The sequence below is a fragment of the Camellia sinensis genome, chromosome 2 (assembly GCF_055761805.1).
Source record: "Camellia sinensis isolate YWXY chromosome 2, ASM5576180v1, whole genome shotgun sequence".
NCBI classification, from domain to species: Eukaryota; Viridiplantae; Streptophyta; class Magnoliopsida; order Ericales; family Theaceae; genus Camellia; species Camellia sinensis.
In genome coordinates this window covers 66,400,001-66,419,353 of record NC_138962.1, presented here as the reverse complement: position 1 = coordinate 66,419,353, position 19,353 = coordinate 66,400,001, and the positions used below count along the sequence as shown (strand labels likewise).

General features: G+C 33.9%; 1 protein-coding gene across 1 annotated transcript; it reads right to left on the bottom strand.

Annotated features, from left to right (window-relative positions):
* Positions 1-8,253: 8,253 nt before the first annotated feature.
* Positions 8,254-16,617, bottom strand: LOC114312481 (endoglucanase 25). Its single transcript, XM_028258718.2, has 6 exons — positions 15,819-16,617; positions 11,607-11,914; positions 10,358-10,816; positions 9,906-10,041; positions 9,649-9,821; positions 8,254-8,997 (listed from the first exon to the last, which is right to left on the bottom strand). The coding sequence occupies exons 1-6, from the start codon at positions 16,189-16,191 to the stop codon at positions 8,596-8,598; spliced, it is 1,851 nt and encodes a 616-aa protein (XP_028114519.1). The 5' UTR covers positions 16,192-16,617; the 3' UTR covers positions 8,254-8,595.
* Positions 16,618-19,353: the final 2,736 nt, after the last annotated feature.

Genomic DNA, 19,353 nt, shown 5'->3' with positions numbered 1-19,353 from the left:
GGTTTCAATTGATAAAATTAAAAATTCAAGATTTATTTTGTTAGAAGGCTCCAACTCTAAGTTATTTTTGTAATTGTCCCCAAAAAAAGAAAAATGTTTGAGGGCCCTAATTCTGTGGCTCAAATGTGGCTCAAATGGTCAAAACGACGTCGTTTTGGCCATTTTGATGTTGTTTTGTACTCAAAACGACGTCGTTTTGGCCATTTGAGCCACATTTGAGCCACAGAATTTGGGCCCTCTACCATTGCTCCCAAAAAAATATCATAACCAAACATAACATGATGAAGAACTCATGAGTCATAACTAAAATAATATTATAATTGAAAAAGAAAATTTATCATAACTAAAGAAGAAAATGATATAATTAGAGGTGTATATGGCACACCCATTTCAATGATATGTATATCAGAATTTCCCTAATATTGTATTACTTTGGATAATTTCACTTTAGTGTATATTTAGAAAAGAGCAATGGTAGAGGACCCAAATTCTGTGGCTCAAATGTGGCTCAAATGGCCAAAACGACGTCGTTTTGAGTACAAAACAACATCAAAATGGCCAAAACGACGTCGTTTTGGCCATTTGAGCCACATTTGAGCCACAGAATTAAGGCCCCCAAACATTTTTCTTTAGGAAATTATCTTCAAATTAATGGTAAACTTTACAAATATTAAAAAGTAAAATCATAAATTTTATCATGAATTTATAATTAATTTTTAAACTGCCTCTGACACGTAATTTCTCGTTTTTACTTTCATCTTATCAAATGACTAGTTGTATTATTATTATTATTATTTGGATAAACGTAAGGTTTTAAAAAAATGGTTTTTTTTAAGGTTCCTGGTATTATGATTTTAGAGCATAAAGGACACTCAATATTTTTATAATGTCTAAGATCCATCAACAATATTTTCATAATGTCTAAGATCCATCAACAATATTTTTATAATGTCTAAGATCCATTCTTAGTTGGAATTTATGCCAAAAAGAGTTTATATACATATCTCCGTGACCATACATATCTGTTTGGTCAATCCAAATCACAGAATTTCTCTAGATCAACCCATAGAAATTTCAGTTCAAGCTAGAGAGTTGAACTCAGAGAAATTCTGAATTTTCTCTAGGTTGAACCAGAGAAATTCTGAATTTTCTCTAGAACTATAAAACTATGATTTGATCAATTTGTCAATTGAAATACCTGGGAGGACTCTCTTCACCATTGCGCCATTACTCTCTTTGTTGCTGCTGTGACCGGAATGTTCGCAAAGTCGCAATTTTGCATAAAAAAGCTTAAATCAACAGTATGAGGCACAATAAGGAGGACAATCTTGTGCAAAGCTCAGAGAAATTCACTGATAAATTCCCAGAGAAAATCACAAAAACTCAGAGAAATTCACTGAGCAATTCTTTGATCTGCTCTATATTAAAATGGCTAACGCCAATGGCTAGAACTAGACCCAACTCCACCAGACCTTCCATTGCTTTCCATGTAGTCTTGAACCGATTCAGAAACTACCTATACTCACTCCCTAACTTAGTAGGAGGATCAGTAGCATCTCCAAATGCCGAGCTCTCAGGCCAATGCATCAAATAGAGATCCAAGTATGACACTCCAAGATTCTTAAGAGATACTCTAACAGAATTCTCCATCTTATTGAGTGAATTCATAGTATCAGAATTTCTCTGAGAAAAAACCAAGAAAATGTTACCCCTGTTTGCAAGGAACATAAAATAAATTACACAATTCCCTCTTACCTTATCGTTTTCTGGCAGAGAACCATTAAGAACCCAAAATAAATAAATAAATAAAAATTGAGAATAAAGAAATATTATAGATAATCAGAAACCATTCACAAGTCTAGCTAGAGTATGTGCCGGTTTAATTACATCACGATTTACTTTAGTCACAGCTAGGAACTTTAAAAACACTAGTGTTTAATATCCTCATCAATCACCATATTCACCTCCCAGTCAGCTTGAGGTTTGCCTTTAAGCTTTCCACCAAAATTTTACTGTCTGTGAATATGTTGCCATCGGTGATGTTTTGCACATAGAATAGCCGCTAAACATGACCAAGATTCAGCTACCATTGGTGAAGAAAGATGGAGAGCAGTTGCCTGTTGCTCAACTTGTTGTTGATCCGCATCAAAACCCACCCATGCTATTCCAGCTTTATTTGTGAACTATCAATCAGCATAGTCAAAATCTAATAATCTGAACAAGTAATAATCCCATTTGCAAGAACACAACAGTTAGTATTTTCAAAAACATTTGATGGATATATCCAGATAAATTTTAGTTCAAACCCAGAGAATTTCTCTAGAGATATATCCACACCGCTCACCACTCCAACCTTCAACTTTCCTCTGCTTCACCACCCTCTCTCTCACATATATATATATATATATATATATATATATATTGCTGCACAGCAGAATAAAAACTGATCATGAACACCAACCTCTGTGACTGATGGGAGTGCCATGTTTTCTTCACCACGACCCCAAACCATCTCTCTCTCTTTCTCGCTATATATATATCTATAACCTCATTAGAGCTCTGTTGAATCTTCTAATCTGCAGAGAGGCTGACTTTTATTTGGTGTGTGAAATGGAATCTGATTTGATTAACCTCCATCTATCAGCTTCACTGTGCCACAATTCCGATCAGAGACGATGCTTCTCCCCCTCTTCTTGGGGGCTCTCTGCTGCTGCTGTGGCTGCGGCTGCGGCTCTAGGATTGGAGTAACAAAAGGACAATCCGAATTAGAATGAGAATGCTCTGATCATACTCCCACCTCGCACCTACTTCGACTCCATCTTCGCCGGTGTTAAACCCTAACTTCCATTGATGAGTGACAGAATAGATAAAATACGATGAAGAGGAGAGAAGAAGAGCACGAGATCGTAGAGAGAGAGAGAGAGAGAGAGAGAGATGAGTTTTGATTTGGTAAGGTGAAATTTCTCCGTGCTATATGTAGGGACCTTAGACATCAACAAATAATTTTGTGGATCTCTTCCATTATGAAAAGTGGGAGAGGGACCCTAGACCAATTTTTCCTAAAAAAAATATAATAAAACGCATATTTTTGATATAATTATATTCACTTCTTTTTTATTAAGTTAAATAAACTAAAATTAATGTAAATAGTGCGAAGATATAAAAATAAATAATATAAAGTACATAATTTTATGTATAAAAAAAATGATAATATCACTTTTCATCCATATAACTAACAAATTATTAATAAAAATATGACTAAGCGTTATATAAATTAAAATTTTAAAAAAATTTAATATAATTATATTAAAATTGTGAATTTGATTACATTTTTTTATATATTTTTTTAAAGAGGTGAGTATAATTTACCCCTTTTAATATATGCATTAAGATCCTTTGGATTGTGATATTGTACCACTTTTTGTCTTGGTAAAATTATTTTTATAGTTTTTTTTTTTTAATGATTGAAGAATCAAAATGTATGACTTTATTAAATAATATTCAATGATATATTATAAAAATCAAATAAAATACACGTGTACTATCCGTTTTATTTTTTAAACTTGGTAAAGACAAAATGCTTCTATTTAAATGTCAAACTAATGGACAAATCTCAACCACTCATTACCTAAAACAAATATGATTAAAGAAAATGTTGGTATACTTTATTTTTTTTCTTTTCTTGCTAGACAATAAATAAGTTATTTATAAAACTCGAGTTTTTCAAAAAATTATCTCTCCAACATAAGTACTTTAGATTTTTTTTTTTTTTCAAAATTTTCAAAATATGGCTTTAAAAATGTGATTTCACAAATTAACATAAGTTTTGAAAAAAAATTCAGAAGTGTTTGGATTTAGAATTTAAAAATACACAAATTTTTTTTTTAATCAGAAAAATACACAAGTTTATTTGTTTATTTTTTTTAAAAAAAAAAATTCTGAAAGGCAGATACTACTAAGGGCATATATCCCTTGTTACAAATAAGCATGGAGGCAATCTCCAAGCAAAGATTGGATCATCCCAGAGAAGAAAAAACAAACAAACAAGCTTTAAACAATGAGAAAATAGACAGGTCAGAGCATCTTCCATCTTTCATACTTTTTTTTATTAAATTATTTGATAAATTTTTTTTTTTTCAAAAATTATCTTCAATGCTTTCATCAAATGTTCATTAAATGAAGCGATAATCATTTCTTTTTTCCATCAAATTAATTTTATCAAATCTTTTATCAAATTTGAATTTGGTGAAAATTTAAAAAGCTGAAACATTAGACCATCTCCAATGTTGAATAAAAAATTTCATCAAATTTGAGTAAACATTTAATGAAAATTTTGATTTGATACCGTTCACTCCAATGCTAAAATTAAAATTTTCGTCAAATTTTTTCGCATCCCCGGTTGTCTGGAAGGATGTCCAGGCGAATGTCTTAGAGGTCATTTGGACATAAACAAAAAAGCTGTCAAAGTGGACATCCAGGTGGACATCTGACATAACAGTAACATTTTAAATTTGATGAAAGATGAAATACTCTCTTCATTTGATGAAAGTTTTGATTTTCCCTCTATTTGATACGAATCTAATGAAAGAATTGGAGCGCCAAAATGAGGTGTTTTTGATGAAACATTTGATGCTGGATGGAGATGTTTTTATGAATGACTTTTTTATCATCAAATTCAATGAAAATGAAAATTTGGGATAAGAGAAAAAATTTAACAAGATTTTGATAAAAATTTAATGAAATGATTAAAATAATTTATATCAAATCAAACTTTTTACTCAACTTTAGAAACAAATTAGATGAAAAAATGGTCCAGGGTTAGAGCTCCTCTTATAAATCTGTTGCTAATGTTAAAAAGTGTGTAAGAAATATATTAAAATATTACTTATTGTCATTAACTTGACCCAAACAACAAAAGGAAAATGAGAGAAGACCAAAGCCTCGGTTGGAAACAAGCTAATTTAGTAAATTTTTGACTATTTAACTAAAATATGAGCTAAAAAAAATTAGTATATTTGGGATGACTTTTTGAATTTTTACAAAAAGATGTATAAAAAATAGAAAGAAAATTTTTTTTTGACTTTTTAATATGAATTATTGATTTTTTAATTTTTTTAATGATTTTTTTAACTTTTTAATTAAAAAAATTACTTACCAAACTAAGCCTAAAGCTAAACACATAAACAAGCAATGCCCGGAAGAAAAGGAACTCAAAAGCCCCCACCTCATAAAGTAAAGGACCACTAATCGAAAAGGACAAGAAGACTAATGCATAACCAACCCAAACCTAACGGCACCACCAATTGATCATATGATTAAGTTGTACCAAACACCCATCATTTGATCACATCATTCACTTAATAATGTTAGATTTATCATATTTGCATAATAATGTTAAATTTATCATATTTTTATATTATATTATGGTTATTATCATATTTGTCAGTATAATAATATCAGTAATAGTTCAATTTTAAAAAAATTACCTTAAATTTTATTCAAAACTATCAATTTATAACTCACATTCAATTTTCCTTACACAAACACCTCATCTAGAAAATCAAGGACAAAAATTTTGGGACTGTAGCATTTGTGGTATAATATTAGTAGTCTCACCACTTGTCTATCTACAATGTTGACACATAATAAGCATAAGGAAAATGTCTTGTAGCTCAAATTTTGTGGCTCAAAAGTAGCTCAAATGGCAAAAACGACGTCGTTTTGGCCATTTTTATGTTGTTCTGTACTCAAAACGATGTCGTTTTGGCCATTTGAGCCACTTTTGAGCCACAAAATTTGAGCTACGTAGCATTGTTGTAAGCATAATATGATATAAAATGTGATAAATACAATATTATTAAAAAGAAGACACAAATAACATAATTGTGAGTGAAAACACATTGTTTGAGTCACGTGTGTAACTCATGCGACCGTAAGAATAGAATATAACGGTGGTATCACGTGACGTTATCATAACTCATGAAAAATCTCACTATATTATTCCTGGAATCCCTCTCATCTTTTACAAAAAAAAAAAAAGAAAAAAAAGAAAGAAAGAAAGAAAGAAGAAGAAGAAGAAGAAGTGGAAGAATTCGAAATCCCTAATTTCTTCTTTCACTTCTTAAATGTTTATTGAGTGATCACACTAAATGATATCATTGATTTGTGTGGGTGTTGATTTTTGATCACACAATCAAACAGGGAAACTCAGTAGGAAAGTATCGGCAGAATAAAAAAATCCCGAACAACCTGTTACAGAAAGATAAGAATCCAGCGGTGGTTCGTCCACTCAGGGGCACTCCGATCGTCCACTCAGGGGCACTCCGATGATCAAGTCAGTAATTATCTCTCAAAGATAGCCAAATTGTGCCTAATTCACTAGACAGAGCATAAAAAGTTTCTCAAATAAAACATACTTTAGACCTACAGGGGTGCCCTACTTTTATAGCCAGCACTAAACTGATCCTTGTAGAGGCTTAGTTTTAATGGAATTTGACTTAATGCTCATCTTGGACTCCCAGCTAGATAGAGATAAACTCCCTAAGAGCTTTATCTTTATCCAGACTGAGATCCTCCCCTGTTCTAAGACTTTTGTCCCTTATCCGTTCATCTCGGATTCCGATATCTTCGCAGATAACCTTGACCTAGTCAAGATTACCTCGGCGTTAGAACCAGGCCACGTGGCACCTCAGCTGACACTTCGACATCACCTTGGCCATGTGCTGTCATTACAAAATATGTCCCCACAATTTGTTTTCCAATTAAAACATTTAATGCAATTGGCAATTTTTTATGTATATATTTTGCAACATAATTTTGACCTTATATCCTCCAACGAAAAATCAAAGGGTTCATTTCTTATTACTTCTGAGTCTTTGGCCTTTTTTTTTGGGTCCCTTTTCTAATCAGAAATTCAATTAGAATTCCCTCAAACTTCATAGTCTTATTATGTTATACCCAATAATTTGAATTAGCTTATTTAAAGCATGTATTGTTTGACTGCTAATATAGGTTGACCACGAAGTTATGTGATGTAATCACTCTCGTATTCATGGTTATAGAACATTCTTTTTTCTACTTTTCCTTTAATCTTTCAACTAATTACGTTTTGCTCTCTCAATTATAGTTGAATATCACCTTATCTCTCTCAATTTTAAAATAAAACATCTAGATTTCTCAATTATTTTACTTTATTTTTACCAACTTAAAAAAGAGTATATTTGTGAAATTTTTTATAATTGAAGTATTAATATCCGATTTTAAAATTGAAAGAGTAAAGTGATTTTGAGTGATATATCTTTTTCATCTAAAGTAATATCTTGCAAGTCTAAAGGTAATACACATGGTAAAGTTTACTATCTTAGAAAATTAACCAAAAAACTTACCAGAATTTCAAATATAGGGTCATGCGTTAAAGTTGTTATTATGAGACAGCACCTTAAATCAATTCTGGTCATTAATGTTAAATTTTAAACATTTTTCTATGCTCAATACAAATCAACAAAAAGTGGGTAAGTAATTACAAAGATGTAAGTCGGTATAAGTGAAAGTTGTATTCAAAGGTCATAGCTTTCAGTTACTTAATAAGGATACAAACTCACTTGCAAGAGTTATGTTACGGATTTTAAATAATTTATTAAATTTTTTATTAAATTTCTTATATGTGAGTTTCACACTCATGTGAGAGATTTGACAAAAAATTTGAGATCCATTACATTTTCCTACTTGCAATTTTACAAATTTATAATTGTTTATCCTAGGGAAAATTGCACGGACCTCCCTTAACAATCATCCAAATTACATCAGCTTCACTATGAAATTTTATGAAATTGAGAAACTTATCAATTTTTAAAATTTGCAAAAAAAAATAAAAATTTGTGTATAAGAAATTGTAAATATTTGTAATAAAAAATTTATTAGCCAATTTTTTGAAGAAAATTTTATATTTCCTCTTTTGAGATGAACTAAAAAAATCAACTTATTGACTTATTTAAATCACATCACATTTCTATTTTTCTACATCTATTTTTATATTAAATAAGAAAGGTAACTTATAAATCATACCTAAAACTAACACAAAATATAAATCTTATTTGATATTCGCAGTTCGGCACCGTACTGAGTGGCAGTTAATTAATTTCACTTCAGTAGTCAACTGTTACTCGGTTAACGATCAGTTATCAATATCACCATTCTCACATCAGCTAAAAAAAAATAGTGAGAGAGAGAGATACTACACGCATAAAAAAAATATTTAAATATAAGTCATCATTAGGCATTTGAAACTTTATTATTTGTAAACAACTTCAAGCTGTTCAAATATTAGTATTTGAAAGAATACATGACTGATTTCATACATACATACAAACAGACATGCATTGTATATCACAAACTACAACTGAAAAACAACCTCAGACTACCAACCCAACAATGAGTTCATAATTCATAGCCCCATCCCAACTCAGCCATCTTCAGAGATTGTAAACCATCATATACCTCATTCTTTTGTAGCCGCATCAAAATTCTTTTGCACAAAAATATCTACCCATGAGTCACACGACAGAACAACAATGACAAGAGACTTAAGTCAGCATCTCACGGTTTCCAAGGTGCTGGAGGCGGAGGTGGAGTTGGAAACATTGGCGGAACTGCAGAGAATATGGTGTTCTTGTCAATCCCGACAGTCTTGCCACCTGAGAGAGCTACCAGGGCAGCAACTAAACCGGCATTGCCCGCGATTGTTGGCTCCGTGTAATTGTAGTTAGTACGTACGTCGTGGAAACCGTCATGCTTGTCAGGGCCAGCAACCATGGCTCCGACAATTGTGTTTGGATTCGGCTTCGTACTGTCCCTCCATTTCCATCCTCCTTTACAGTTATACTTGACCTTGTTCTTGGGGATTGATGCAGCTCTATGGTGGACATGTTTAGGATAATGATTGCCAAAACCGACCACATAACTCATCCCTCTAGGATTTTTACCAAGGATGTAGTCAATCTGCAAAATCAAAATGAAATGAACAATTTTGTTTTGTTTTGTTATTCAGTCATCAATGGTTTCAACCTTGAGCACCTGCTAGACTTCTTTGGTGTAAACAATACCTATAAATATAGAGTAAATTATGTGAAAAGTGCTTAAAGTTCACACGCTTTTTTGATTAAGCCCCTAACTTTAAGTTTTTGTTCAAATAAGCCCTAACTTTTTTAATTTAGAGGGCTAATTAAATTTGTTCAATTTGATCCTTTTCTTACATTCTGTCAACTTTTGGCAATTCATTATATGATATAGGACCAATCTAAATGATAAATTGATAAAATTAATCATAAAATTCTTTTTCTAGTATGAATTTATGATTAATTTTATGAATTTACCTTTTAGTTGGGTCACCTCTAATGTATTTAATGGCCTAGTGTAGATAGAATGTAATAAGGGTCACATGGAACCAATTTGGAAAGTTAGAGGGCATAATTGAACAAAAATTTAGTTCAGGGGGTTAATCCAAAAAAGATGAAAAGTTCAGGGGCTTGTAACATAATTACTCATGAATATATATGCACAAATACACACAAATAAATAAATAAATAAACATATTAAACATCTGTTGCATCCACCTACGTATGAGAAAGAACAGAGTAGAGCATTACAAACCTGTGTCTCCGCAAATTTACGCAGGATATCTGTCGAGTAAAAATTGGGCCCGCAGTACCATCCAGGGGTATCAGCAGCTGCAAGATAATCACTGTAGACGGTAGCCAAGAAGGCTGCATTGACCACATATTGAAGTGGTTGCGGCCTTCCATGGTTCAATTGAATCAAGCCTCCTGCAATAAGCCACCAAAAAATTCTTTGATTTATGTCGAACTACATATTCAAGTCCACAAATCTATGAAATAGAGTTGGCTTGCCTTTTGTTCTATTAAAGCTTGTAAAATATGGTAGATACGAGCACATAATTATGCTGGTCTGGTTATGGAATGTCCTCAAAATTTCTTCATATGGGTACCCCGGGCTCAAGAACAATCTCAAACGGCTTAGAAGCACCTAAACATATAATTCCAAAAGAATGCGTCAGCAATAAGTGTGGTATCTCCAAAAACAATGAGTAATTTCTGAAACAAAAGTTCTGTGGGTAACCATAAGCACATTAATTTGGAATACACAAGTGAAGGGATGACACCATAAGCATACACAAATATAATGCACAACACAAAACAAATAATTGGAAACATGTTAATTGATTGGGCTATAACTATATTAAAGCCTTTTCTCTTTTTGTGAGATGTTAGTATGTGTCTATGGCAATGTACTTTCCCTAGGGGATAGTAATAGCCAACTTATTACAAGAAACTCCACTTACTTGAGCTCCAGCAAGCTTGTTGTCCCAGCTAAGTACGCCATAATCGGGGCCTCCCCAGAAGGCACCGGCATGTTTGGCAATTCCAGGAGTGGTAGCAAGTTGAAGATAAGATGAGTTTCCAGTAGCATAATATAACCAAGCCGCACCCCAGACATACTCATCCCAATAACTAGTAGAATTATAAAAAATCGCAGCTTCTGCAGTACCTGCACTGTACCTGCCACGCTGCTCCCTAGCAAACTTAAAGAGGGTTCTTGCACCATGGGAAAGTTTCTTTGAGTAAGCTTTGTTGTCTTTAAAAACAATAGATGCGGATGCTAAAGCAGCAGCCATCTCTGCACCAAGGTCTGAGCAACTATGACATTCAGATACAGGCCGCACGTAATCAATGTCCTCAGGACGCATCCAACAATAATGATCGTTAGGAGTCGGCCCTCCTGAAGTATCTCCAACTCCAACCTGTCAGACAAAGAGGAGAAAAAAGCAGGTAGATAGATCAGGTTACATGTGCTAGATTTTGCATCACCAGAGCCCAAAGGTTGAAAAAGTTAATAAACAATTTAGACACTGGAAATATGCGCATTTGACAATAAAAACTGAATAGTAACCACAAAAACCTGCTCAAAGGACAAGAAACAAACACCGAGTAGACAATTTTATTCCTTAACAGACTATCCATGGTTGTCAAATTGCAAATCAAATTGTGAATTGTTTTACAAAAATAGTGGATCGTAAATCTTATCGAATCGTGAATAAGTAAAATTCACTTTATTTAGCATAATATTATATATATATATATATATATATATATAAAATACACGTATAATGTTTAAAATGAAATAAATATCAATTTAACTAAATTATATATATGTTATAAAATAAAACTACGTATATCAATACAATTAATTCATCTCTTTTTTTTAATTATTTTTTATTTTTTTATTTTGTGAAAATGATGTCGTTTCATGCATTATGCAAATAGAACTACATCACTTGAAATGGAGTGAATCATAGCAAATCGTAAGATTCACTCAATTTAAGATTCAACTGCAAGAATTGAATTGTTCTGCTTGAAACTCGTATCAAATCGTGAATCGTACGATTTTAACAACCATATTAAGAACAATGACAGAATAATACAAACTGGTTTTGGAACACCAAAACATGGCATACAATCACTTGAAGAGGAAAGATGGGTGTATCATAAAAATTAGCTAAAGTGAATTGGCCTAACAATGCACAAGTTTACCTGTGCAGCTATCTGGGTAATGGAATCAGCAGATGAATTGAAGGTCTTGAGAAGGTAATCAGCTCCCCACTTGATGATGTCTTTAACGTGGTTGAGCTCTCCTGCAGCTTCATATTTTGCACTGTATTCAATTACACTCCAACTCAACATGGTCATGGCAAAAGATGCAGGGAAGTTAAACTTGATGGCATCTCCAGCATCATAATAGCCACCCACGAGATCCTTAATTACTGATGTATCAGACTTGCCGTCATTTAAACAGGAGTTTCCCCTCCATGAAACATTATTATGCTTTGGAAGCTTTCCAGCTGTAATTGTGAACAATGGAAATTAGAATTAAATGCAATAAAAATAAAAATAAAAATAAAAGATAAACAAAATGATATTTAGCGTACAAGGAAAAAATTTATTATACAAGAGCTACAACCTGATTTCCCCTTTGTCTCCTACATGGACAGATAAAATGATTGGCTCATAGCGGAATGACAAACTACCAATACTACGATGTTCAGTGGTCTTGTAGCCACACCCTAAGGGGAAGGTTAGGGGTTCAAGCTGATGGAGCAGCAACGACTCCTTTAATTGTAATCTAACTTCACTAACTTCACTAACATCCTACAATCTTGGTAAAATAACATAAAAAAATAGATGAGGTATTCCTTTACACTGCTGAATTGAACTTGTCAAACCAAAGGGGGGGGATACAAAAAATCTAGATGAATATCTTTTGCCCATTTAGATTATGAAGTCAAACCTTGTCATATATGTAGAGTAACATATTTAGCCATAATGTAAATATAGATAGAAAGAACTGTAGAAAAATATCTTAAATTATTTATCAACAAATTATATATATAGTATTAGAAAGTGACCTTTTTACAAATATATATATATATATATGTTGTATACATTATTTATCTATTTAATCTAAGCTTTTCAATTTTTTTAACTTTTCTTTTATTGAGTTGGCTGTTAGACTTTGTGGAGGTGTTTATTTCTTTCCAATTATGGAGACTCTTTGTTACTATCATAAAGTTCTGCCAATATGGAACCAAGTGTTGCTGATAGCACCCTAATAATTACTTTGGACCCCTTACTTTTTTGAACCCTCACCACCAAAATTGCTTCCCTCTACATGTTTCTTTGGACCCCAACCATAATTCCAAACATATTCTTTCAACCCTCACCCCCACACTTTTTTCCCAGCAACCCCTCTCCCTCACCGGCAACCCTTCCCCAACCCCCTTCATCCACTGGCAACCCTCCCTCAACCTCCCTCCCACACCAGTGACTTCCATGGTTCTAAATTGCGGTATCGGTATCAGTATCGGTAGTATCGGTCAGTACATATCGGGAATCGAGTGTCACGGTGGTGAAATTTTAAAAATCATTTCACAGGTTTTTTAGCTTTTTCTTTTCTGTACCGGTCTGAACCGGTGAATATCGGCTCGTCGCGACTTGTGTAACGGCTTGTATAACGGTTATAGACCGCTATGTACTGGAAGTCGGCCGATTCTTCTATAATTTTCAATCTCAGTGCTATACCAGCTTGTATCCGTCGCGGTACTCCATTTTTCCGATACGAACTAGCTGGTACGTAGCATATCGGCCGATTTTTAGAACTATGGTGACTCTACTCCTGCAACGACCCACCACCCTAGCTCCCTCTTCCTTTCCCTTCCCTACCAGCCACCCTCCCCATCTCATTTCTTTCACCCAAATCTTTTCTTCCACTAATCTCAACCATTTTCTGTCGACGCAACCCACTCAACTACTCGAAAGCCCTCTCCCGCCATGCTCATGTTTGATTCCTCTTCATTTGAAATTGTCACACTTAGTTAGGAAAATCATTACCAAACAAATAGTGGAGCTTCAGGTGTAAACCACCGAACAAATTGTGGCAGTTCATATGTAGACCAACAAATAGATGGTGGTGGCTGGGACCGGGGTTGCTTAATTGTATCTGGAGAGATTGCAAGCAATGTTACAGTCGTGATGATCGCATGGGGAGGTTGGGTCGCCACCGTCACTAACCTTCTGTGGCCGTGATTGCAATCTTGTGCATAAGAGAGAGAGAGAGAGAGAGAGAGAGAGGGAGAGGTGGGTGGAGATGGAGATGGCAGTGGTGGATGGAAATGGATTGAGAAGGGTCACTAAAGCTTGGAGGGTCGCGAAGAACAGTCCAAGAGTGATGTGGGTAGTGGCGCGTTGGTGGGTGGTGAGTGAGGGTTGTGGCGATGGCAGCGGGAGTTGAAAGATGGTAGCTAAGGTTGCCAGCCGGAGTGCGAATGGGTTGGTTAGGGTTAAGGTTAGCATTAGGGTTAGGGTTTGGGAGAGTAAAGGTGGGGTTAAATCTATAATTTGATGTTAGGACAAAAGTATAAAAAAAAAAAAAAAAAACAACGCCCAATTAGTACACATTAATGTGTGTTTAGGACAAAATTATAATTAAAAAAAGAAAAAAGAAAAAAGTGAGGGGTCCAAAGTAATTATTGGAGTGCTATTAATAAATATGGTACCTATATTTATAGTTTATTAGTTTTACACCATCTTTGATGTTTAGGTCTCAATAGAGAAACTTTATCTTGTGCCAAAGTACCTATGAGATTGAGAAATTATGAAAGATTTTTAATTATAAGGACACTTGTCAAATAACATTGGGTAAATTATATTGACCTCCTTGAAAATTAAAGAAATTAGAACAAGCCTCACAATTTTGGCATAATGGCACTGCCCATCCTTCCAGGCTAAACGGACCGAAACTAATGTAAATAGTGTGAAAAAGCAATAATAAACAAAATAAAAATATAACGACATTAATTTTTCATCCATATGACTAATAAATTAATGATAAAAATGAGTCCCAAGTCTTATGTAAATTAAAATTTTAAAGAAACCCAATATAATTATGTCAAATTTGTGAGATTTATTGTATTTTTTTCAAACTTTAGAAAGGTCAATGTAATTTACATTATTCCTTAACATTTTTTTTTTTTTTGAAATTGTACATAAAACCCTTTACTAAATAATAATAATAGTACAAATAGCATTTTTTTTTTTTTTTGGGGGGAGAAATGATGATGAAATTTTATAATTAAAAAGAATCTAAATACACCATATTGAAATTAAAGACTAAAATAGTATTTAGTGATGATTGATTAGTGTCCGTACAATTAATCCTTAAAAAAACACCATTCAAGAAATTCTTACCACCAATCTTGCTTAATTTATGCTAAATCAACATTTTATTCTTAGGACTCGTTTGAGAATAGGTTATTTTAATAATTTTTTAATTTTTTACGAAAAGATATACAGAGAAATAAAGAGATGTGATAACTTATATTGATTTTTTAGCTATAATATATAATTGACAAACGAGTCCTTAAAATACATACATATAATATACAAGGAGAAATAACCAGATGAATAAACAAACATATATAAAAAATAAAAAATTCATGCAAACAACATAGATATATCATATATATATATATATATATATATATATTAGTGATGATTGATTAGTGTCCGTATAATTAAACTAACAAAATACCATTCAAGATATTCTTACCATCAATCTTGCTTAATATACAAGGGAAAACAACAAATCAGGGCTAGTTTTAAATAATAAAAAAAAAAAATTATAAACTTTGTATACTTTAACAATTAAAGTTATAAACTGTTCCAGGAATCTGTAATTATTTTAGGATAGAGCAATGGTAGAGGGCCACAAAAAAGTTTGGCTCAAATGGCTCAAAACTGTCAAAACGATAAATGTCGTTTTGACAGTTTTGAGCCATTTGACAATTTTGAGCCATTTGAGCCAAACTTTTTTGTGGCCCTCAAACATTTTTCTTTAGGATAATACCACTCGCTGCTAAAGGAAAATGATTGGTGGCCCTAAAAAATTTGCCCCTAATGCCCCTAATTTCCATTTTTGGAAACTGTTTTCTTTTTTTCTTTCTTTTTTCCTTTTTTTTTTTTTTTTTTTTTTTACCAAAAGTGGAATTTCGGGGCATTCGAGCCCCGAAATTTAGGGCCCTCAAGCAGCGCTGATTTCTAAATTCTCCAAATAAAGAATCAGCAGATCTGACACTAAGCTGACATAAACAATCAACACATGAATAATAAAAAAATATATATATAAAAAATAAAAAATTCATGCAAACGACATAGATATATATATATATATATATTTTTTAAGTTACTTACATTTCTGGGCATTGAAGAACATGAGGGCTTTGCCGAGCGCGATGGTGTAATTGTCCGGCGGCGAATGAGAGTGGTGGTGGCGGGGCACAGTCTTGACAATAAGAGTAATAAACCCTACCAGAAACCCAGCAGCGAGAATCGTCCCGACAGTCCACACAAACAGCTTCCGACTGACAATAATACAACCCAGATCCACATACTTCTTCTTCTTCTGCTCTCCCGGACCTAACAACCAGCTCTGCTGCGTCTCGTCCAGCGGCCTCGACAGCGCCGCCTTGTCAAACTCCTGTAGGTTCCTGCTCCGATCATCGTCGGTGGCCGAGTCCGCCGCATTTATCTCCAGCGGCCCTCCCCACGGATCTCTCCCGTACATATCTTCTTCTTCTTCTTCCAATTATTATGAGATTTGTGAAATGCTAGGGCTTTGATATGAATTGGTGGCCTAGGGTTTGTATCTAGACCGTGTAATTTTGAGTCTCTTATGGACTGGAGAGAGACCGTGTAATTTGGGGTTGAGATGTTGTTTTCTTTATTTTTGTTGGTGGTGACGATGAGGAGTCCACTAATTGACAAAGACGGTCTGTCCAACCGTACTCTCTTTCTTCTACTTTACTTTTTAGTTGGGGGATTTAGATTTTCTTTTGGTTTCTTTCTCATTTTCTTGTCTGAGAAAATATGGTTGGGGCATTGCTTTAGCTTCATTGTACAGCAACCCCAACGGGTAGATAGATAATTTAGCGGGTTTTTAACGCCTCGAATCCCTCTCGTTTTATTTTCCCGCCGACACATTAAAATTTTCGACTAATGCGAGGTTTAAGAGTTCTATTAAATATTTTATGTAAGTAAAATTTTAAAATTTCTAATATTTCTGAAATTATTTTTGAAATTTTACGCCACGTCTCCAATTTCTCTCTCTACTCTATTTTTACTAGTATATTTATCGGAACAAAATAATAAAAATGATTTGGTAATATTAATTTTATAAAAGAGAATGATATACAAAATGGAATATAGAGGGGAATCTTTCTCATCTTTTAGACCTATTTTTATAGGCTTAATGATATATAAATGATATGATTTTAGTGATTATCAAGAGAAATTATTGGTTGGCCTTGGGCATCGCCACATGATGTCCCAATGGTATTGTAATTGATAGAGGGGGGTGGGATTCATGAATTTGTGTTAGCTGATTGTGAAATATGAAGATGCATAGTGAATTATGAATGATGTGGCACATGGCCACATGGCGCCCCAAGACCAACTAATAATTTTTTCAATTATTAGGTACTTCAGGAGCACAACTACGTGGTACTTTATGGTATTATGATTGGTGAATAAAGTGAGATATTATTATAATTTTGTATTGAATGATTGAAGAATACGAGGAGCATGGTGAATGATGATTAGTAAAGGAGTATGTACACGTATCTAATAATTTTTTGAGAGGATATTACCATTGATATCCTAGATTGACACATCACTGCTTGAAAATTATTTCTAATTTTTTTTGTCTTGAATAACAATGTTCTTTTGTAAATAAAATTTATCTTCATGAATTTTTATATTAAAATAAAGGATAAATTATAAATATAACTCTTAAGTTTGCTTAAAATATAGATTGGTTTATGTGGTTTGGAAATTACAAAACCCCTTAATTATAATTTTTTATTTAACAAAAAAAAAAAAACAATTCTAACTACTCTCCTATCACTAGAATTGTTAATTGAAATATATTTTTAATATCATTAAAAAATTATTAATTGATTTGATAATTTATTAATAAAATGAGTTATTTGTTATATAATTAGAAATTTGAAGAAGCATGATATAATTTCTAAAATCACAAAAAATAACTTGTATTTTAAATAAATCTTAATGAGTGTATTTGTAATTTATCATAAAATAATTGGGTTATTTCATTTTGTATGAAAATTTTGCATCAAATCAACCATTTCTACACCCATTTTCTTATCACTGCTAAAGTAAGGAGCAGCGGGTGGCCCGCTATGTGAGCGGCTTGAAATCTTCCATCCAAGATGTTCTTGCCTTGCACACATTATATAGTGTTTCCGAAGCTTCTAATCGGGCCTTAGCCGTGGAGAAGCAACAAAGCCGCCGTGCTTCCTAAATGGGACAATATTCCCAATGAGGGTTCCGAGGTGGTTTTAGACCGGGTCCTTCCATTCCTAGCTTTGCCAAAGCTATCCTCCTTCCAAGTTTGTGGGTAAGGGTGCTTCCTTCTCTCAAGCTCCTTGTTCTAATGGTGCTTTCGAAAACCAACATACACCACAAGGTGGGACATTCAAATGCTTTCGGTATGATGAATCAGAGCATAGATCTTCCGATTACTGCAAGAACATAGGTAATAATCGGAACAAGGCACTTCTCATTGAAGAAGTTGAGGAGCATGGTGACTTTGAAGATGCTCCAATCTTTGATCCTCCAGCTAATGTGGCAATTGGTGGAGATAGTGATGAAGAAGGGGTCTTGCTCTTATGTTGAAGAAGACTCTTCTCTCACCAAAACTAGAGAGCCAAGAAGATTGGTTGCATACCAATATCTTTTATTCCACTTACAACATTGGTGGCCGTATTTGTAACATGATCATTGATAGTGGAAGTTATGAGAACGTAGTTTCTCAATAAGTAGTGGACAAACTCAATCTTCCGGTGGAGGAACATCCACATCCTTATTCTCTATCTTGGTTCAAGAAAGGCAATGAGATCAAGGTTATCAAACGGTGCTTGGTTTCATTTTCTATCCGGCAAAAATACTTGGATGAGGCATGGTGTGATATAGTGCCTATGGATACTTGTCACATTCTACTTGGACGACCTTGGCAATATGATCGACAATCTTTGTATGATGGCAAACTAAACACCTACACCATTGTCAAGAATGATATTCAATTTACCTTGCTTTCAATGAAGGAAAAGGTTACTTCTAAGGATGTTTCCAAATCATCTCCCAGTGCTACTACATTGCTTGCTTCCAAGGAGTTTGTGGAAGAGAGTCGGGATTTTGGGATTGTATTTGGGTTCTTCTACACAAAAGGTTGAGATGGCTACTCTTTTGGAAGAGTATTCCGATGTCTTTCCCCAAGAGCTTCCTCCCGATTTGCCTCCTATGCGTGACATTCAACATTGTATTGATTTGGTCCCCGGGTCGGTGCTTCTAAACAAACCGGCCTATCACATGCCTCCAAAGGAGAAAGAGGAGTTACAATGACAAGTAGAAAAGCTTTTGGATAAAGGGTATATCCGGCCTAGCCTTAGCCCCTGTGGTGTTCCGGCGCTTTTGATACCTAAGAAGGATGGCTCTTGGCGTATGTGTGTGGATAGCCATGCAATCAACAAGATTACAATCAAGTACCACTTTCCAATTCCAAGATTGGATGATATGTTGGATTGCCTTGCCGGATCAAAGGTTTTTTCTAAGATTAATCTTAGAAGCGGGTATCATCAAATCTGCATCAAGCCCGATGATGAGTGGAAAATGGCCTTTAAAATGCCTCATGGCCTATTTGAGTGGCTTG